Genomic DNA, 21,573 nt, shown 5'->3' with positions numbered 1-21,573 from the left:
CGAAGGAGCTGTGAGCGAAGGGATGTGCTAAGGGTACCAGCTTAATGGTGACAACACTGCCTCGCGTTGGAGTAGCGCTTTATACTTTTTAAAAAGTGTTTTCTATCCGTTATCTATTTTTGCCCTTAGCCTATCCCCCCGAGATAGGTGGGGTAGGATTTTCCTGATCTCATAACCGAGGAAAGTGAGACATAAGTGAGACGATTTCCCCACAATCACACAGTGGCGGTGGCCAGGCGGGAGCCGCTCCAGGGCTGCTGGCCTGCGCAGTGTCCCCACCGCAAGCACTGCCTACCTCTGTGTCCAAGGGACTGCTCCTCCGGGTGGGTCTCTGTGCTCCCCCTTTCCCGACCCCTCCTCCGAATCAGAAGCCACAGTGAGGAGGGGCGGGGACTACACACAGGGTTACCAGCACTAGGGAACACACTGGCTACCAAATGCCCTGGGGTCGTGCTCCTGGAAAGCCCTTGGCAGGCAGCTCCAGGGTGGCACCCCTGCAGCCTCAGCCAGTCCTGTCCACCTCCCGTCCCTCAATCTGGTGCAGCAGCATCTTCTCACTGCACACTGGTGGCCGAGCCCTCCAAGAGGCTGCTGGCGCCCTGGGTCAGACCTCATGGGTGGCTGCTCCCAGTTTCCCCAGGGCAGAGGGAATCAGGGAGAGGCTTTGGCCTCCAGAGAGGCTGTCCAGGAAGTGAGCCTCTTCCAGGAGGGCCTGGCAAGTGGGTGCTAGAGCCTGAGCCTCAGTAGCCCTCCTGCTCTGGGCCTCCCAATTGGTGCTATCCCTTAACTGACCGTGATCACGGACATGGACGCAGACCCTGCAGGCGCCCAGGGAAGCGCCCAAAGGACTCCCTTTTACGTTGGTGCACCGCTCCGTGGCCCTGGACGCCACGCCACAGGGGCCACGGACCCCATTTCAGCGTCTTGCATGGCCAGGCACCAGGGTGGGGTGGCATGCCCCAGGACCCTTGTTTGTGTCAAAAACAGCTTTCTGCTCTTCCCACAAACCCTGCTTCTCTCGCAGCCAGGGAGCACGGTGGGCAGCCCGCACTTGGCACCACCCCGCTTCCACGAGTGCTCCGCTTTCCTGCCCTTCCCCCACCTGCGCTGCTCCGCTTTCCTCAGCCTCTCCCCCCCCCCTTTTTTTTTGCCGTGCAAAGGGAATTCTTGAAATTAAATAAAAGGTATCCAGATTGCAGACTGCATGTTCCCAAGGCTGGAAGGCTCTCCAGCGTGGCTTCCTACAGTAAAGTCTCAGTGAACTGGAATCCAACTAACTGAGCATTTTTATTTCTTTCTTACTCATTCTGCGATGTTTTAACAAGTTGGGATGTGGAGTCAAAGGTTTAATGATTTGGGAGCAGAAGCCACGGAGGCTGAGGGCAGTGGGAACTTCCCAGGTAGGATTTGTCAACAGTGTGTGACTTTTTGTAAGCATACATAGAAAACATTTATTTTAAAGATTTTATTTTTATTATTTTTTTTTATTGGAAAGGCGGATATACAGAGAGGAGAGACAGAGAGGAAGATCTTCCGTCCGATGATTCACTCCCCAGGTGAGCGCAACGGCCGATGCTATGCCGATCCGAAGCCAGGAGCCTCTTCTGGGTCTCCCACGCGGGTGCAGGGTCCCAAAGCTTTGGGCCGTCCTCGACTGCCTTACCGGGCCACAGGCAGGGAGCTGGAAGGGAAGCAGGGCTGCCGGAATAGAACCGGCGCCCATATGGGATCCCGGGCGTGCAAGGCGAGGACCTTAACCACTGCGCCACTGCGCCGGGCCCAGAAAACATTTATTTTAAAAGATTTTATTTTATTGGAAGTGCAGAATGACAGAGAGAAGGAGAGACAGAAAGAGCTTCTGTCTGCTGATTCCCTCTCCAAGTGGCTGCAACAGTCGGAGCTGGGCTGAGCCAAGAGCCAGGACCCTCCTCTGGGTCTCCCACGCGGGTGCAGGGTCCCAAAGCTTTGGGCCATCCCCCTGCTTTCCTACGCCACGAGCAGGGAGTTGGATGGGGAGTGGAGCTGCCGGAACATGAATTGGCACCCGTGTGAGATCCCAGCACAAAGCAAGGCAAGGATTAAGCCACTGAGCCATGGCACTGACGCCACAATTTTATAAGCCTAATTATGGGGAAGAAGATCCAACAATCTTTTTCTTTTTTTTCCTCCTGGGAGTATAAGGAAGAGGAAGAAATCACTGCTGAGATCCAGATTCAAATATTTGAACACTTGGCTCTCATCTGTCTGCTTTACCCTCAAGCAGCTAATTCTCAGAGGGTTAGTGACTGAGGAGGGAGCACCGATGACGTCTCCATTCTGTAGTCTGTGATACACTGCAGCACGTGCCTCTCCCCCAACCCCGGCCTGTACCCCGAATCTCCCTCATCCTTAGCACAGGCTCTGGAAGAGAGTCGTGTGGTGTTTCCAGAGTGGACCAACTGCCACGGCTCCAGGATGCTGGCCTTCGTGCTGTGCTGCTTACATGGCCTTGGTCGGGTTTAGCACATACCAGAAAGGCACTGCAGGGGCTACAATGTGATGGAAGCTGGAGAAAAACCCACCGGAAGTGGAAGCGCAACCATGGCAACAGCATTGGCTGGGGTGCGGGGCCGGGTTTCATGTAAGGCGTGAGAGCTCACGATCCTCCAAGGATCCAATGGAACTTCACAGAGGAGCCAGGGGCTGAGGAATAAGCTGGATGGAGCAGAGGAAGAGGGCTGTGTGGCCTGGGGATGAGCAAGGGAGGGAGATGACCTGCATATAACGCAGTAGACTCGGGTGGCCCAAGCTGGGTGGATGGGAAGAAGTTGTAGGTGATGCAGCCGGATGGTGAGGCTGAGCCAGGCTATGAGCAGGGAGGAGGGGGGATATTCAATGCAGTGTGGCCCCATGGGACCCCTTAAAAGCTGAGAGCATACACCTCGATTCTGGGGTGAGGAAGGAGGTGGATCAAACTCTAAGAAGGCAGATTGGAGCCAGGCAGCACTGAAAGCAAACCAACAGGTAAACAGTTATGGCCAAAGATCTAGGCACCGAAATAGGCTCTGTGAGATCTGGTTCCTGGGTACTGGGCGTTGGAGATGAATGAGAAAACGGGAGGACACTTAGGACCAGAACCAGTAGTTAAGATGCACTTGGTCCCTGCAGCGGGCATTGTGGCATAGCACGTGAAGCTGCTGCTTGTAGTGAAGTTCCTGTTGGAGTGCTGGCTACTCCTCTTCAAGTGCAGCTCCCTATTGGTGTGCCCAGGAAGGCGGTGAGTGCTGACCCACATGCTTGGCCCCTTGCCACCCACACGGGCGACCAGGATAGAGTTCCTGGCTCCTGTCTTTGACCTGGCCAGATCTCTCATTCTCTGTCATTCTTCCTTTCAGATAATAAATTTTAAGAAGAAAGATACGCATGGGATGCCTGTGTCCCATATGGGAGTGCTTGGCTGCTTGTCTCAGCTCTGTTTCCAATTCTAGCATCCTGGTATTACACGCTGCAGGAGGTGGCCCAAGTACTTAGGTCCATGCTACCCATGTGGGACATCTGGATTGAGTTTTAGGCTTCTGGGTTCGGCCTGGCCTAGCCCTGGATATTACCGGCAGTTGGGGAGAAAGCCCACAGATGGAATCTCTCTCTTTGCTTTTCAGATAATTAAAAAATAGTAAAAAAGTTCATAGAAGATGGGATTAAAACATGTTTACTAACAACAACACACTATTCCTAAGAGGACTTCTGTACTAGTTTTTCAATAATTAGTAAAACTTTGAATAGATTTTACACCAAAACAATCAAAATTCAAAATGTGAGAAAGGGTAATAAGTAAAAACAAACAATAAACCTTGTCACCCACTCATCCAGGGCACTTAGGTGGCGGTATCCAGGTTGTCAATCGCTCAGTATGAAGTCTCTTCAAAACATGAAGTATGTGTTTTACGAAAAAATATGTATGATGTCAAAGATACTTTGCACCACTTATTTTTTGTTATTTTTAAACATATTTATTTTTTGAAAGGTTTTACAGAGAGAGAGAGAGAGAAGGAGAAACAGTGAAAGAAGTATTCCATCCACTGGTTCACTCCCCAAATGAGTGAACAACCTGGAGCTGACCTGAGCTGATCCCAAGCCCAGAGCCAGGAACTTCTTCTGGGTCTCCCACGTGGGTGCAGGATCCCAAAACTTCCGTCATCCTCTGCTGCTTTTCCAGGCCCCAAGTAGAGAATTAGATCAGAAGTGGAATAGTACCCAAATGGGTTGTTAGGTAGAGGCCTAGCTTGCTATGTGATGGTGCTGATTCAAAACTGCTGATAGTGATATTCTCTGCAAGAAATGTCTGGCACGAGCAGTAGGGTTTTGTCGGGTGGAGGGAACTTTGCGCTGTAGACAAGCGGACAGGTAGTATCTCAGCGAAGCAGGGTCTGTGCGGCGACGTGCAGTGATTTTCTGTTGGTGTGAAGAGCTAAGTTCCCAGAAGCAGCACCTGATGTCTACCACTTGAAATGAAGTTCGTGGCCCGTGTTTATGTAGACAGTATGTTATAAATTTACAAGTGCAGGGCTCAGCGTGATGAGTCCTTGCCTTCTCAGTGCTGGGATCCCATATGCACTCCAGTTTGTGTCCCGGCTGTTGTTGCCACTTGGGGAGTGAATCAACAGATGGAAGATTTTTTCTCTCTGTATCTCCTTCTCTCTGTAAATCTGCCTTTCCAATAAAGACAAATACATCCTGAAAAAAAATAAGCAGGTATAGCTGTAGCAGTGTTCCTGGAACTGGATTTTTTTTTTCCAAAAATTTGTTTATTTAAAACACAGAGCCTGAGAGAGAGAGAGAATGAGAGAAAGAATCTTCCATCCACTGGTTTGCTTTCCATATGGCTGCAACAGCTAGGTCTGCTCCAGGCTGAAGCCAGGAGCTCCATCTGCGTTTCCCATACAGGTGTCAGGGCCAGCTTCTGCTGCCCTCCCAGGTGCATTAGAGGAAAGCTGCATTGAAATCTGAGTAGCAAGGACTCAAACTTGCATACTGTCCTGGTGTTGGGTTTAAAGTACATAGTGCTTAATGGTTATGCATTCATGCACGCCAAACCAAAACTCCAAGCACACAACCTAACATGTAGCATGAGGACTAAAGTAAATTTGAAGTAAATATTTGAAATGAGAGTTATCTTGTATTTTGAAAGATGCGTGTTTACAATGATTGACTACAGTGAACTGGTTTGGGTACTTGACCCTACACTGCTGGAAACTGTGTTTCTGGTTTATATAAAGTCACATAGCAGGTGAACTTTCGGGATAGAACCACTTGCCATCTAAGACCGCGTATTTTTTCTCCAAGAAAATTTTTATACTTTTTCAAAAATATACTGAATTTTTATACTTTTTCAAAAATCCACTAAAAATACTTATCAGGATTCTGAGCACACTCAAGCCACAATAAGGGCCCGGAGGTTTGTCCTAATTTCGGACCTTGTTTTTGACTTTGCTGGACTCCAGGCTGGTTTTCTTTTGTTGCACGCTGCTGTTCACCCTCCGGCCGCACGGGGGCGCGATGGTAATCCGGGGGAGGCGCGAACAAGCGGGGGAAACGCGTCTTGGCTCCCAGAATGCACCTTGTATCAACACCGTGGCTGAGGCGGCTTGCCGAAGCGTCCCTGGTTGTCTGCCTGAGCGGCGCGGCGTCTGAGGGCTTTCGGGCGGGACTCGGGGTTCGCGAGGCTGCTGGAGCCATGGCGGAGTCGGCCCCTGCTCGGGTAAGCGGCCCCTGGCCGTGGAGGACGCGTCCGGGATGGCGGAATGCTCTTCCAGGGCGGGCCTTCGTGGTGGGGACTCGGTGTGGGGCTGGGTGTGAGGAGCTTTGGGGGTCCTGCGCCGCGCGCCCTCGGGAGGAGTGTGTGTGTCGGGAGGAGTGTGTGTGTAGGAGTGTGTGTTGGGAGGATTGTGTGTGTGTCGGGAGGATTGTGTGTGTGTCGGGAGGAGTGTGTGTGTGTCGGGAGGAGTGTGTGTGTGTGTTGGGAGGAGTGTGTGTGTTGGGAGGAGTGTGTGTGTGTGTTGGGAGGAGTGTGTGTGCGTGTGTTGGGAGGAGTGTGTGTGTCGGGAGGACTGTGTGTGTGTTGGGAGGAGTGTGTGTGTGTGTCGGGAGGAGTGTGTGTGTGTGTTGGGAGGAGTGTGTGTGTAGGAGTGTGTGTGTCGGGAGGAGTGTGTGTGTGTTGGGAGGAGTGTGTGTGTGTGTTGGGAGGAGAGTGTGTGTCGGGAGGAGTGTGTGTGTGTGTGTTGGGAGGACTGTGTGTGTTGGGAGGAGTGTGTGTGTGCGTCGAGAGGAGTGTGTGTTGGGAGGAGTGTGTGTAAGAGTGTATGTGTCGGGTGGAGTGTGTGTAGGTGTGTCTGGCAGAGTGTGTGTGTTGGAAGGAATGTGTATGTGTAGGTGTGTGTGTAGGAGTGTGTGTGTCAGGAGGAGTGTGTGTGCGTGTGTCGGGAGGTGTGTGTGTGTAGGAGTGTGTGTGTAGGTGTGTCTGGCAGAGTGTGTGTGTTGGAAGGAGTGTGTATGTGTAGGTGTGTGTGTAGGTGTGTGTGTAGGAGTGTGTGTGTAGGTGTGTGTGTGTGGGGTGTGCCCAGGACTCCCTTCCTTCCCGCCTGTGGCTCTGCTGGGTTCACGGTCACAGGTGGCGGTCCCTTTGGGGCCAGGTGCGAAGTGCAGTGTGTGTGGAGCCAGCCGTCTGCGCTCCCCCTGGGCCGGCCTGGTCCCCCTGCTCAGCCGTGCCCCCTCGGGACAGCCCCGGACACTGGCAGCCAGCTCTCAGCCGGCCAGCGGGGGATGCAAGCCCCTGGCTGCGCGTCTGCCCTGCCCGGATGATGCCCCGGGCTTCTCCTGGCTTCTCCTGGCTTCTCCTCGCTTCTCCTCTCATCTGGGAGACTAACAGCGATGCTGGAGAATACAGGGAAGGGCAGATGGAATTGCCTTGTAGCCATGTAGCATTTCTTGCTACAGAGTACTTTGAAATGCATGTGAGGTCTTCGTGGAAATGCTGGGTAGTGAGAACTTGGCCGTGCAGGGCGGGAACTCCAGGGATTGTGCGGAGGGAGTGGGTAAGAAGGGGCACTGGGAAGGCCTAGAGGACACTGTGTTTGCTTCCCAGCAATTTACCAGTTCAGGTGGGAAGACAAGGCATGGAGGTTGGCAGCATCTCCCACACCTGGCTCCTTTAAACTCGGCCAACGAGTTGGGTTTTCCTCAAGACCAAATTAGAGGAGTTTGCGCAGGTACTTCCGCATGTATGTCAGTACTCCCTGCTAAGAGGGCGCCTTAAAGAGTCGCCCCAATCTGCTGTTGTATTCACAGCAAGGAGCGCTCCCCTCCCTCCCCCAGATGCAGGAGAGAAGGAAAAAAACAGAAATATTTTTCCCACGTACCTTCCTCCAGGCCTGCACGTCCCCACCCTAAGCGGAGGCGTACACGGGTGTGCATCCCTCTCAACTAGGAAAACAATGTTTAAAAAGAAAATAAAAAACACAGAACTAAGTGAGCACTGGCAAATTGCTCCCTCCTCCCCTGTCCCCCAAGTTCACCCAACTCTGTGGATAACCTATGCTTTTGTCATGGCAGATTTTTTAAAAAAAGATTTTATTTATTTTTATTGCAAAGTCGGATATAGAGAGAGAGGAGGAGAGCCAGAGAGGATCTTCCATCTGATGATTCACTCCCCAAGTGGCCACAATGGCCGATGTTGAGCTGATCGGAAGTCCGGAGTTTCCTCCGGGTCTCCCTCTCGGATACAGGGTCCCAAGGCTTTGGACCGTCCTCGACTGCTTTCCCAGGCCACGAGCAGGGAGCTGGATGGGAAGTGGAGCAGCCAGGACTCCAACCGCCACCCATATGGAACACTGGAGCCACAGCCAGAGGAATATATCGCTGTGTGACCCTACACTTTGGTCACCTGTGTTCGAACCCTCTCAATTAAATGAATTAACTGAGTGGAATGACTCAAGTGGGTTTGCGTCAAACTTTAAGTGTCATTTCTTTCCATCTTGTTTCATGTTGTCCATGTGTGTCTGAGACTGTCATGCTGTCCCAAACAATTTTTTCTGGGATACTTCCTCTCAGCATCTCCGTCTCAGGTCCTGCTGTAGAGACAGCCTTGAATACAGTGTGTGTCATGCGAAGGAATGTGGCGTGTTGGAGGCTTGGGGACTGAAATGAACATGCGGTGGGGCAATGAGAATTGGAGGATTAGAAGGAAAATGCTTTTAGGTTTAACAAAATCATTGTAGTAAGTGTTTATTAAGGATTGGCTATGGGGGCCCGGCACCATGGCGCAGTGGTTAAGGTCCTCGCCTTGCACGCCCGGGATCCCATATGGGCGCTGGTTCTAGTCCCGGCGGCCCTGCTTCCCATCCAGCTCCCTGCCTGTGGCCTGGGAAAGCAGTCAAGGACAACCCAAAGCTTTGGGACCCTGCACCTGCGCGGGAGACCCGGAAGAGGCTCCTGGCTTCGGATCGGCGTAGTATCGGCCCGTTGTGCTCACTTGGGGCGTGAATCATCGGACGGAAGATCTTCCTCTCTGTCTCTCCTCTCTGTATATCCGCCTTCCCAATAAAAAAAATAAATAAATCTTTAAAAAAAAAAAAAAAGGATTGGCTATGTGCTGTTGCCTGTACTGGTTGCTAGGATGCACAGGAGAATCAGTTAGGTCTTGTGGGTAGGTGTGGTAAGGAAGTTTGTCTTTTTTGTCTGGAGCCTTGGAAAGGTGTTTATTTATTTAAGATTTTATTTAGTTTTATTAGAAAGTCAGATATACAGAGATGAGAGGAGACAGAGAGGAAGATCTTCCATCCGCTGCTTCACTCCCCAAGTGGCCACAATGGCCAGAGCTGAGCCAATCCGAAGCCAGGAGCCAGGAACTTTCTCTACGTCTTCTACGTTGGTGCAGGGTCCCAAGGTTTTGGGCTGTCCTCGACTGCTTTCCCAGACCACAAGCAGGGAGCTGGATGGGAAGTGGTGCCACTGGGACACGAACTGGTGCCTGTATGGGATCCCAGCCATGTGCAAGGCGAGGACTTTAGGCGCTAGGCTATGGTGCCGGGCCTAGAGGAAAGATTTTTAACAGTGGTGACATGATTATCAGTGAAGCCTGACTGCAAAGTACATCATCCTGTTTATCCTGTAGCCCAAAATATCAGACAAACTGGCTTAAAGAAATGAACACTGACACGGGAAAATCTCATAGAATATGCCAAGAGTGAAACACAGGTCATGAAATACGTAAACGTTTCATTACAAAGATATCAATGTCTCAGATGATGAATAATCTGAATGTTCTGAGTTGATCCATTAATCACACCATCCCTTGTAGCTAGACAGTTATTATCTGTGAATTAAATTAGACCTGTGTTAAAATGAGCAATATGAGGGCCTGGTGCAGCTTGATGGCTAAATCTTTGCCTTGCAACCACAGAGATTCCATATGGGCGCTGATTCGTGTCCTGGCTTCTCTACTTCCCATCCAGCTCCCTGTTGTGGCCTGGGAAAGCAGTAGAGGACGGTGCAAAGCCTTGGGACCCTGCACCTGCGCAGGAGACCCCACAGAGGCTCCTGTCTTCAGGGTTTGAACCGGCTCAACTCCAGCTGTTGCAGCCATGTGGGGAGTGAACCAGCAGATGAAAGGTCTTTCTGTATCTCCTTCTCTCTGTAGATCTGACCTTGCAGTAAAAATAATAAAATAGATATTTTTTTCATAAAGATAATAAAATATTTTTATACGTATTTATTTATTTTTATTGGAAAGTCAGATCTGCAGAAGGAAGGAGATAGAGACGATTTTTTCCAGACGCAGTTCTCTCACGTGCTGGTCAGTGCCATGGCCCAGCCTAACATTAGCCATCCCCTGTTCTGAGTAACTGGTAGATAGGGACACTGCTTTGTTTACTGGATGTTTGGAATGACCTTTTCTGACGCCCGTGTCTGATCTTTCAGCACAGGAGAAAACGACGCTCCACTCCTTTAAGTTCTTCCACACCTCCTGCACAAGCCACGGAGAAAAGTTCCTATTTCCAGACCACAGAGGTCTCCCTCTGGACAGTAGTGGCTGCTCTCCAGGCTGTTGAGAAGCAGCTGGAGTCCCAGGCAGCCAGGCTGCAGAGCCTGGAGGGACGTGCGGGGACGGCCGAGAAGAAGCTGGCCGACTGCGAGAAGACGGCCGTGGAGTTCGGCAACCAGCTGGAGAGCAAGTGGGCCGTGCTGGGCACGCTGCTGCAGGAGTACGGGCTGCTGCAGCGGCGCCTGGAGAACGTGGAGAACCTGCTGCGCAACAGGAACTTCTGGGTGCTGCGGCTGCCCCCGGGCAGCAAGGGGGAAGCCCCCAAGGTAGCCTCATTAACTCTGTTTTTTTTTTCAAGATTTGTTTTTGTTGGAAAGTCAGATACACAGAGAGGAGTAGAGACAGTGAGGAAGATCTTCCTTCCAATGATTCACTGCCCAAGTGACCACAACACCTGTAGCTGAGCCAATCCAAAACGAGGAGCCAGGAGCTCCTCCAGGTCTCCCACTCGGGTGCAGGGTCCCAAGGCTTTTGGCCGTCCTTGACTGCTTTCCCAGGCCACAAGCAGGGAGCTGGATGGGAGGTGGGGCTGCTGGGATTAGAACCGGTAGAACCGGCGAGGCGAGGACCTTAACCACTTCACTATCACACCAGGCCCCTTGTTAACTCTTAAAGTCAGGCAAGAATGGGGATGGGACCCCTCTCAGGTTCTTCCCTCCTGGCAGTGAGTCATCATGCTTTTGTGTGCCAATTGTGATTTCAGGTGTCCAGATCGCTTGAGAATGATGGTGTCTGTTTCACTGAGCAGGAGTGGGAGAATCTGGAGGACTGGCAGAAGGAGCTCTACCGAAATGTGATGCAGAGCAACTATGAGACACTGGTGTCCCTGAGTGAGTAACAGCCTTCCCCCAGAGCCCCGTCTTAGATACTCTGGTGGCCTGTGCCTGCTGGGGCCGTGGGCAGCTGCACGTCTGCACTCCTCCCACTTACAGAGAAGTCTGGAAAGTTCTCCGCTTCGCTCTTTTGTGCTTTTCCCTCCGTGTCACAGTCAGTCCTGGAAAGTGTTTACTATGAGATACGACGTCATTGTACATGGTGGTGTCATATTGCTAGGGCTCTTTCTGCTTTTAAGATTGACTTATTTATTGTCGAAGGGCAGATTACAGAAAGGAGAGACAGAGAAATCTTCCATACACTGGTTCATTCCCCATATGTCTGCAACGGCTGGACATCCAAAGCTGGGAGCCAGGAGCCAGGAGCTTCTTCCAGGTCTCCCAGGCAGGTACAGGGGCCCAAGGCCTTGGCTGGATCAGAGTGAGGGGGCAGGCAGTAGCAAATGGGCCAGAGAGGTGAGTGTGACCTTGGTTATTTCTTTGTTAGTCCCAGTAGCTGTTACCTTGTTGTAGTGCCCTTGCAAGCATGAACTTAGATTACTTAAGGAAAGCATTGGCCTCAGCCAATGTGGTGGTGATGTTGAGGGTGACAAGAAGGGCTCTGTAGTCGGGCTAACTTAACCATCAGTGTCCTTAATGATAGAGCAGTGGTGACTTCTTCATTAGGATTCATCAAAATTAACTTTTTTTTTTTTTTTTAAGATTTACTTATTTTTATTGGCAAGCCAGATATACAGAAAGTAGGAGAGATTGAGAGGAAGATCTTTCATCCACTGATCTACTGCATAAGTGGCCACAACAGGCTTTGGGCCATCCTCTGCCCTCCCAGGCCACAAGCAGGGAGCTGAATGGGAAGTGGAGCAGCCAGGATACGAACTGGCACTCATCGGGTGAGGATTTAGCTGCTGTGTTACTGTGCCTGACCCAGGATTTCTTTTCTTTTTTTTTTTTAATAGAATAGTGGCCTTTATTACACGAGAGAAGACTTAACTTGCCTGTTTGGGCCTTGATTTTTCTGTCCTTCCCTCCTAGTTCACAGACATCTGTTGGGCTGTACTGGCCCAGCCTCAATGCAAGGCACACTGGAAGACAGTACACAGTCCTTAGGAGAGTGACCATTTTTTTTTTCAAGATTTATTTTATTTTTATTGGAAAGTCAAATATACAGAGAGGAGGAGAGACAGAGAGGAAGATCTTCCAACCAATGATTCACTCCCTAAGTGGCCGCAACAGCCGGTGCTGTGCCGATCCGAAGCCAGGAGCCAGGAACTTCCTCCAGGTCTCCCATGCGGGTGCAGGGTCCCAAGGCTTTGGGCCATCCTCCACTGCTTTCCCAGGCCACAAGCGGGGAGCTGGATAGGAAGTGGAGCTGCAGGATTAGAAGCAGCGCCCATATGGGATCCTGACGCGTTCAGGGCAAGGAGTTTAGCCACAAGGCCACAGCGCCAGGCCTGAGAGTGGCAAAGTTTACCACAATTTCTTGTTTGTGTGTCTGGGGCGGGGGGAGGGGAGGAAAGTTGTTTGTTTTTTATTTTTTGATGATGTTTACATAATTGACCAGAGTGAGACCATTGTTTATAAATCTTCCCCACCCCCATTCCTCCTGTACCTGGGCAAAGAGGGGAATTTAGGAAAAGTTGTACCCTGCCTCCCCAGTACCCGGGGATAGGGCACAGCTGCCCGATGCCATCCCTGGGTTTTCAATGTAGAGCCTTTTCTAAGGATTCTGCCCAAGTAGTTTCGATAGTTCTAAAATGCTATTGATCTAGCTGATCCAAGGATCAGGAAATTCTTCCAAGGTCCATCTGTTGACATAGTCCATCCCAGAGTCCCCTTTAATCCAGATATTTGCTATCAAATATAAAAAAACTTGGCTGGTGTGGTTGACCAATTTATTCTGCTCTCCTTCCTCTGCTATGGTACCCGATGTCCTTTGTATGCCCCCAGTGGGCTGCCATATCTTCCTTGTGCGTCTGGGTGTGCTGTCAACTGCTCTGTCTTAGCGCGGAGGTCCAGTTATGACACATGCACTGCATGGTCAGACCACAGGTCCTGCGATTCTCTGCATGGTTGCAGTTCTGAGTCCAGCAGTTCAACTGGACCAGCCTGACTCAGTCCACCTCCTGTCCTCACAGAAGCAATGACCTTGCCCAACTGGCCCACATCCATTCTGATTCTTTTTTTTTTTTTTTAAGGATTCATTTTATTTTTTTATTGGAACGTCAGATATACAGAGGAAGATCCTTCATCCAGTGATCACTCCCCAAGCGGCTGCAATAGCTAGAGCTGTGCTGATCTGAAGCCAGGAGCCAGGAGCCTCTTCCGGGTCTCCCACATGGATGCAGGGTCCCAAGGCTTTGGGACACCCTTGACTGTTTCCCAGGCCACAAGTAGGGAGCTGGATGGGAAGTGGTGCCACCGGGATTAGAACTGGCACTCATATGGGATCCTGGCGCGTTCAAGGCGAGGACTTTAGCCGCTAGCCTACTGCGCTACCCCCCCATTCTGGTTCTTACTGCTGCGTGTTACAGCCAGGCACCCCTGGTTCATACTCAGATATAGCTCTTATGTGATTCAGTGGGAGCTGAGACCTAGCCCAGCACATTTCACACCTACTCTGGCTCTCATGAGCACCAGAGTGTGCTAGAGTCTAGCCCCAGTCTGACTTACCCCAGACCCACTCCAAATCCATTCTGAGAAATACTGCAGTCATGTGCAGCCCAGAATGCCACCCCCTATTCTGGCTCTTGCACTCGTCAGGGGGAACCCAGTTGAGGTGTTCGCTTAGGTCCCCAGCCCCAGATCTTGTGTGTGCCAGTGGTTGCTCTGACCCAGTTCAGCATAGCCGATCCCCTGTCTTGGCCTTTGCCAGTGCATGCTGCAGCCTGATCTGTCCCAGCCAGCCCCCCAGTCCCAACTCTTGTTGGTCCTGCCCAGTCTGTTCCCATCCCTGACTCCTGCAAACCAGTAGGTGTGATAGCCTACTCCCGCATGCCCTGCACTTTAGTGTGGCTCCTGCATATGCCAGAGAGCTAAGGTTGGTCTGGCCCTGCTCGGCCCACCCCCTTCCAAAACCAACCCATACACTTGCCAATAGGTAGAGCTACCCTGCCCAGCCTAACACCCAGGCTTGAATCAGATGTTCACCAGTGGGAGCTGTGGCCTACCAGGGAAGTTTCCCAGGTTTCCACCAGGCCCACTCCCAGACTTAGAGCTCACATGTGGCAGCAGGTACTAGGCCCTCACCCAGCATAGTCTGCCCTGTCTGTCCTGGCCTTTGTATGAGCTAGTGAAGTGTTGTGGCCTGGCTCACACTATAGCCCGTTCTTGGGTGCACCTACTTGTGCTGCAGCTTGGACCAACTCAGCCTGTTCCCAACCCCAGTACCCATGAGTGTTGGAGAGTTCTATGATAATGCCTTGTTCAGCTAGTCACTACCCCCAGCTCTTAAGCAAGCCACTGGAGTGAGGCTACACATTGCCCACAGAATCTGCCCCTAGACCTGGTTCTCTTGCATGCTAGTTAGTGCCATGACTTAGCCTCACATTACCCATCCCCTGTTCAACTCTCACTGGCTAGTACTGTGATCTAGTCCTGCCTGGCGGGCCCCCAGCCCTGTCTTTAGTGTTTTCTTGTGGGTGGTGGTTGACTGTAATCCATAAAAGTCCTTCAGCTTCTGCCCTACCCCCATACCGCTTGGTCTCAGCCCTCTCTCTTACCTGCAAGTACACTGGCTTTGACAGAAGTCCCTCAGAAGTCATTCCTCACCTGCAACGTTTTCCCTCCGACATGTCCCTTTACTCACCTCTCTGATCAATCCATGGACCATGCACATGGGGAGATCCCCAGGCTCTCTCCACCTGCCCAGACGTGAAGCCCTAGGTCGCCACACACCCCTGCCGGCATCATCACCCAGGCCCTCAAGGCCGTGGACCCACATGGTGGCTGCTCACTGTGGAGCGTGGGCTCAGAGCCAGGCCTTTTGTGCCCCACAAGCAGCCAGCCCCCCACGGCAGCTCTACCAGGATTTTCTCATTGTGGAAGGGGCAAGAATGATAGCCTTTGGACCTCTGGGAAGTTTTAGTTATCTACTGCTTACCATTGATCGTCTTGTTCATTGGCAGTTGACCAGTGTGGATGAGCTTTTGTTCTCTCCTGGCCTCACCGTGTCTATTTCCAATGCAGAGGTCCTTGGCCAGCCAGAGGAAGAAGCAGAGTTGAGTGGTGAGATGTTGGGTGACTTGGAGAAAGAAGACCCTGGTGGTGCCCATCCAGGTGAGTAGCTGCAGCTCATTCTGTCTTCCTTTCCCGCCCCCACAGCTCCCTGTAGCCTTAGTCAGCTTTCCCACGGCTGACCTGCCAAACACCTACTGTAGACAGGTGCTGGCATCTGCTGGTGTTGCCACTGTTTCTATGTCTGTCTTAACCCTGCCACTCTGGGGTCCTTGAGACTAGTGTTCCCTCGACCCTGCACGTGCTGAAGAGGAGACTGCGTGGTAGACTGTGGTCCAAACTGCTGGAGGAAAGGCAGTTGAGGAAGTGTTTGTAAGCAGTTCCATTGGGGAGCATTACAGGAAAAACAGAGCTCAGTAGGTGAAATTTTAAGCTACAATTTAGCTTGTTTTCTTTTAGTCATTCATGTTTGTTATTTTAGCACTATTTTTTCTTACTCATAAGTTTAACGCATTAGCACTATTTTTAAATGAATGTACTTGTTATGGTATGTTTTGCTATTTTTCTCACAGATTAAATACAAATTTGTAGACAAGTCTGGAGAGAATGATCTACTTAGGCATCCAGTCAACTTGTCTGCTTACACATCATGTAGGTTATTAGTCCTATGCTCTTGCAGATTGTCCTAGTTTGCTTACCCCAGGGTTGCTTCGGTTTGCACTTTTCTGAAATCCACAGATGTTTGCTTGGTAATAAAGGTACTAGCCTATAATCTTTTCGTTGCTCTTGTTTTGCTTTGCAGATGGGGTCATGGTCAGACAGGAGCTGCAGTACCAACCGGAACACTCTGCAGGCCTTCCGGGAGAGTTCTCGGGCATCACTGAAGACCAGGCTTTCCTGAACCCACCCCAGGCTGAATTCTGGGACAGTCAGAGTGCGTCTGTCTTCTTGGAATCAGGCCCTGGAGACTCTAATCTAGAGGAGCCTGTGTGTAGTAGAGACCCCAGCAGTGGCCAAATTCTGGGCTGCCCCCCAAAGCAGAAATCCCATAGGCAGGTGCATCCAGGTCAGGAGTGTGGGCAAGGCCTGAAGCTAAAAAGGGACACTTCTAGCTCCTACCAGTGTTCAGAGTGTGAGATCAGCTTCCGCTACAAGCAGCAGCTGGCTACCCATCTGCGGAGCCACTCGGGGTGGGAGTCTTACACAGCAGCAGAGCCAACCGAGAGTCTTCGGCCCAAGCCACGGCTGAAACCCCCAAGCAAGAAGGCAAAGCTGCATCAATGTGATGTATGTCTGAGGAGCTTCAGCTGTAAGGTGAGCCTGGTGACCCATCAGCGCTACCACCTGCAGGAGGGGCCCAGTGCTGGCCAGTGCATCCAGGAACGGTTCTCGCCCAACAGCCTGGTTGCCCTTCCTGGCCACATTCCTTGGAGGAAAAGCCGGAGTTCCCTCATCTGCGGTTACTGTGGCAAGAGCTTCAGCCATCCCTCTGACCTGGTGCGGCACCAGCGCATCCACACAGGGGAGCGGCCCTACCGCTGCACCGAGTGTGAGAAGAGCTTTGTCCAGAAGCAGCACCTCCTGCAACACCAGAAGATCCACCAGCGGGAGCGCGGCGGGCTGGCCTTGGAGCCTGGAAAGCCCAATGGCCTGCTTTAAGGATGCCAGCCCCTCACCCGTCTCGGGGGCGGAGGGGGGGTGGCATTAAACCCCCGAAAAGACATGCAGAATCAAAGACTGACTGCTTCCCAAGGGGAGTTGTTTCTGATTTGCCTTCCCTAACCAAGTACCAGGCTAAGCTCACATGTATTGGTGAGAACCAAGTGGAAGAGGAGTCCAGTGCCAGGCCTCTCCCTGCTCTCTTGACCCTGCTGCTGGGCTCACTGGTTCTTTGGGCTCCTCCGATTGATGGTTTTCTGTTCCAGGCCATTACTCGTGGGCTGGTGTTGGTGTTTTGGCCCCACAGGTAGCTAGTTCTAGGGCCTGTCCCAGCATTTCTTGTCTCCTGCAAGGTTGAGCCAGCGTGTAAGAATGGGCAGATGTGGGGACGTGTCCTGGGAAGCATTACTCTCCATTTCCTCCTTTTTTATAGCCTTTTTGTTAATAACAAGTAGAAGAAATAATTTAAATGAATGGCCTACCTTATTCTGAAGGTCCTTTTTTGGAATTAGATTTTAGTTGACTTAAATATATATATGTAACCCAACACTTGTTAAATTTCAAGAGTTGTAGAAGTTGTTCCTAACATGGGGACTGAGCCTGCCCTCTGGGAGGGAATAGTTTATGGGGCTCTTTGAGCCCACTCTCACTTAGGTCAGAGAATAGGGGACACAGTGCTGGGCTTCCTCTTCGCAGGGTGCTTGGTGCTCTTCAAAGGGGTACATTTCCTTAAAGGACTGAGAGGAGGAGAGTAACATGGGCCAACCCAGAGCGCTTGCTGAGAGTAAGAATTTCTGTGAAGTAGCTGAAGGTCCCAGTCTTGTTCTGGTAAGTTTCCAAGTCTTGTGGTTCTCTCCTGTTCTTCCTGTCCCAACCCAGTTCTCCTGTGGTTCTGCAGCCTCCTGCAGTAGAAGACTACTTTGTTGCTTAAGTTTGTTCAGCTTGTATCGGTGTTTTGTTTTGTTTTTTTAATGTATTTGTGCTTATTACTTAAATTTACTCAGATGACATTTGCCACATCCGGCCAGGGATTGCCTGTGTCGGGTGATGGAGTGAGATCGCACAGATGCTTGTCTGAGGAGCGTCTCCTGCCCCACTGTTGGGGAGGGGTGAGGATGGCCTGTAGATCATTTCTGAGTGTCCCCCTTGGGTGATTTGCAGTTGCCTAGAATAAAAGTTACTACTAACAGAAAAAAAAAAAAAAGGCTCTGTTTCTGTCTTCTGGGAAGTGGGGGTGGGGGAGGCGTGCGGTGCTAGGTGCCTTACCTGGAGCAGGGTTAGAGGAATGAGCCTGATTTGCACTGTTAGCATTGAGAAGGAGGGGAGAAGGCTTAGAATTTCCAGAGGATTCTTTCTATGGTGGTGTATAGGAGGTAAAGAAGGCAGATAAAATACGGCTGAGAGAGGTGACAAGCATTTAGGCTGGTAACTGCAACACCCCTGTCTTCATCAGAACCCTGGATTTGATAGCCTGCCTCTGACTCTTGATTGTGACTTTCTGCTGTGTGCACATTAGAAGCAGCTGCGTTGGGCCAGGTTGTAGGCAAGTTCCTGAGACCCATGTCAGCGGGGAGACCCGGATTGAGTCCATGGCTCCCTGCTCCGACCCCAGCTCAGTCCCGGTCATCACAGGCATTTGGGGAAGAGCCAGTGGCTGGCTACACAAGGGAGTCCTGGGCAGCTGCTATTGTGAGTTGGAGACATTGGAAGCCAAAGGTCGGCCTTAATCTGAGTAGAAAGTTCAGCACAGAAGTCTGTGACCGTACCATTCATGTAAATTAAAGAGCGAATCCACCAGACACATCCAAAACATCACTGTTGCCTGTGGCGACTGAGAAGGGTATGGTGATAAAAAAAAAAAAAAAAGAACAAAATAGATTAAAGGGAGTTGTTGTAAGGTATGGAAAATGGAACGTGGGGGGGCAAGTTTTGCAGGGAGACACTGACGTGTGTAACTTCATGCTAAGTAGGAAACCCCTGCAGCGGCTTCCCTAAGTTCTGTCTGCAGTCTCTTCCTACTTCTCTGCTTTTATATGACAGGTATCCTTGCCCATCCTTGGTTATATTCATATCTGCCAGTTGTGGAGCACTGTGATGCAGCTAACCTCATGCCTTGCTTTGCGGGGATGGAAAGTGCAAGACAAGCTCCTGACTGCAGCCCACTGTCTGCCTTCGGGCAGGGGAGTCCTTGTACTTACCGGAGCACTGCTAACGTTTCTTTAACACATGTGTTGATCTCACATGCAACTGGTCCTCATACAACTCTGTGGTGTGTTTGATTTCACCTCGTTTTATATAAAGAGAACGGTGAAAGTCCTGACCAGAGAGGTAACACGGCAGAGAGGATGTGAACCCAAACCATCTTGTGGCAGAGTATAGACACTTCACCCTGGGCTGTTCTTGCTTCTGCGAGGTCAAGTGCCATCTCTGGCCTGGCAGCATTGGCATCCCCCAGAGCCCAGGGACGGGCAGACTCAGACGGGTTCTCAGTCCTGCCTCTAAATCTGCATTGCGGCAGGATGCTGAGGCGTGCCTTCCCTCTGTCCCGAGCAACGCACAGGTTATTCTCCTTTCTGCTTGCTAGTCCACATGTCTCCTGATTGCTGAGAAGAAAGCAGGAAATGGATTATTTGAAAGAGATGGTGAATTTAGATTTCAGAGAAAAATTGAACAGGACACAGTACCTCTAGTGTGTCCTGCCTTCTCCTTCATGTTCCCACAACTGACATCCCATCGGCACTCGCCTCAACTATGTGGTACTCTTACCTGGCCGCTAGACTGACCTAGAGTACAGCTGAAGATTGGCTTTCCCCGCAACCTTGCAGCAACATTTGCAGCTCCTGATAGCACACCTGTTAAGCAGGACTCATCCTCCACTCTGCATTCTGCCACCTAGGCCTTCTTCTCATTTAGTGAATAAACCATACTTTTCTCCCAGGAATCTTCTCTGTGAAGAGAAATGAAAAGAGTATTTATCGGTTTACCAGCCTCTTGTGAAGCTTTCCTTGATACGTTTCTTTCATTGAGCACCTGTTTGCTAGGCAGGACTTTTGAATTCTGGTGATATACCAGTGAATGAAGCAAGGATCTTGTTCTAGTTGAGTTGTTGAGCCAAAGTCAGTTCTCTGCTGCATTTTTGCACAGCCCTTTCCTAGTCTGGCACAGTGTTCCATTCTGTGCTGGGGCGCATGTATTCTGTGTGTGCAAAACCCTACAGAGGGCTAGGACGGTAGATTGGATCACTTGCTTTAGTTTACAGGCTATTAAAGCGAGCCAGTGCAAGACAGCAAAGTATCTGTCTTCAGTGAGGTTATTGGCTATGAGACTTCAAAGGATTTTGAGAGGTAACTACTGTTCAGCTAGCTGTTAAAGGTGGAAGAAGGACTTTATAAATGGGGGAACATCCATTCCAATAAGGCTTACAAAATCTTTTGCTTTGGCTCTGCCAAACAACTGCAAATAGGATATGAGATTCAATAAATCTGTAGCAGGCTATTTAAAAAAATTATTTTAAAGGTAAAGTTGCACAAAACTCTGTGAGTCAAATCACTGTGCAAATGATTGCAATGGTTGGAGCTGGACTCCAGCAGGTCTCCCCCAGAAGTGTAGGGGTTCAGACTCAGGATAGCTTTTGCTTTCCCAGACAAGTAGCAGACAGCGGAGTGCCAGCCCATCAGGCTAGTGTTTAATAATTGTGTGTGGCCCGTAAATGACGTTACAAATAGCTAAATCACTCTCGGCAGAACAAAAGGCAACATGATGAGGGTAAGAAACAATATAGGACACATACAGAGAACCAGCAATTCATCCAGTTCGGTCAGAGGGAAAGGCATGAACAGGTTGGGACTGGTTAAGGAGTTGGGATTTTATTCAGTACGTTCAGGTGTCTTACTTTCAGTGCAATTCTGATTCACATTGACAGTATTGTGCCCGTAAGCATCCACTACCGTCACTGCACAAGAGGTGTCCAGGCCCCAGAGACCAGATGAGGAAAAGTTCCCACCTCACAGGAGGGAGATGCATAATCAAGGATGAAAGTCATTCTCATTTTTGTCAGAGCTACACCTGCCATGACACCCGGGAAACCACAGTCCGATACAAAGTGTGTTATTTTTAAATACAATTTGACAATCAGAGTGTGGAAGTGGGACGTAGGGCCAGTGGAGTGACCATGTCCTGGGAACAACTGACAGATGCCAATCCCCAACCTTCCCCCCGAGAGAAGGTGATATACACAAGGATTTGAGTACTGTTCACTTCAACTTTTTTCAACAAACGAAGCCAGCTGTCAGCATCCTGGAGCAGGTGTTTGGCAGATTTCCTGTGAGAGTTGCTTGAGTTTTTGTTCTGCTGCTGTTTCCCATCCAGTTTTCTATTGATGCACAGCCCCCTGAAAGACAGCAGGGGTTGCCTCAAGTACTGGGGTACCTGCCACCAACATTGGAGACTCACATTGAATTCTGGAATCCAAGTTTCGGCCTAGCCCAGCCCTGGCTATTGCAAGCATTTGGCAAGTAAACCACAAATGAAAGATATATTTGTCTTTCAAATAAAACGAGAACATTTTAAAAAATGATCACACTCAGGGGGCAGTACCAGGGCCCAGCAGGTTAATCCTTCAGCTTGAAGCGCCAAATCCCATGTGGGCACCAGTTTGTGTCCTGACTGCTCCACTTCCCACCCAGCTCCCTGCTCATGGCCTAGGAAAGCAGCAGAGGACGGCCCAAAGCCTTGGGACCCTGTATGCATGTGGGAGACTCCTGGCTTCAGATGGGCTCATCTCGGGCTGTTGTGGCCATTTGGGGAGTGAACCAGCGGATGGAAGATAAC

The 21,573-nt window shown here is 50.6% G+C and overlaps 1 protein-coding gene across 2 annotated transcripts; it reads left to right on the top strand.

Moving 5' to 3' along the window:
- Nucleotides 1-5,633: 5,633 nt before the first annotated feature.
- ZNF212 (zinc finger protein 212) lies at nucleotides 5,634-17,941 on the top strand. Of its 2 annotated transcripts, none has more exons than XM_041002097.1 (5): nucleotides 5,634-5,737; nucleotides 9,955-10,344; nucleotides 10,782-10,908; nucleotides 15,097-15,183; nucleotides 15,881-17,941. In XM_041002097.1, exons 1-5 carry the CDS (start codon nucleotides 5,714-5,716, stop codon nucleotides 16,741-16,743), a joined length of 1,491 nt encoding a protein of 496 aa, XP_040858031.1. In that variant the 5' UTR covers nucleotides 5,634-5,713; the 3' UTR covers nucleotides 16,744-17,941. The 2 variants fall into 2 exon arrangements, with proteins under 2 accessions (XP_040858031.1, XP_040858030.1); XM_041002096.1 differs by having other exon boundaries at nucleotides 15,097-15,186; nucleotides 15,887-17,941.
- Nucleotides 17,942-21,573: the final 3,632 nt, after the last annotated feature.

The sequence above is a fragment of the Ochotona curzoniae genome, unplaced genomic scaffold (assembly GCF_017591425.1).
Source record: "Ochotona curzoniae isolate NIBS_2020 unplaced genomic scaffold, NIBS_Ocur_1.0 scaffold_2476, whole genome shotgun sequence".
Classification (NCBI taxonomy): Eukaryota; Metazoa; Chordata; class Mammalia; order Lagomorpha; family Ochotonidae; genus Ochotona; species Ochotona curzoniae.
Note: the sequence above shows the minus strand (reverse complement) of the source record. Positions and strands in the feature narration are given on the sequence as shown.

Bases quoted from the DNA above. Each gene is read 5' to 3' on its own strand.
- ZNF212 (XM_041002097.1), top strand. From the start codon at position 5,714: ATGGCGGAGTCGGCCCCTGCTCGG. The intron at 10,345-10,781 runs GTAGCCTCATTA...TTGTGATTTCAG, and splicing joins GCAAGGGGGAAGCCCCCAAG to GTGTCCAGATCGCTTGAGAA. The intron at 10,909-15,096 runs GTGAGTAACAGC...TTTCCAATGCAG, and splicing joins TGAGACACTGGTGTCCCTGA to AGGTCCTTGGCCAGCCAGAG.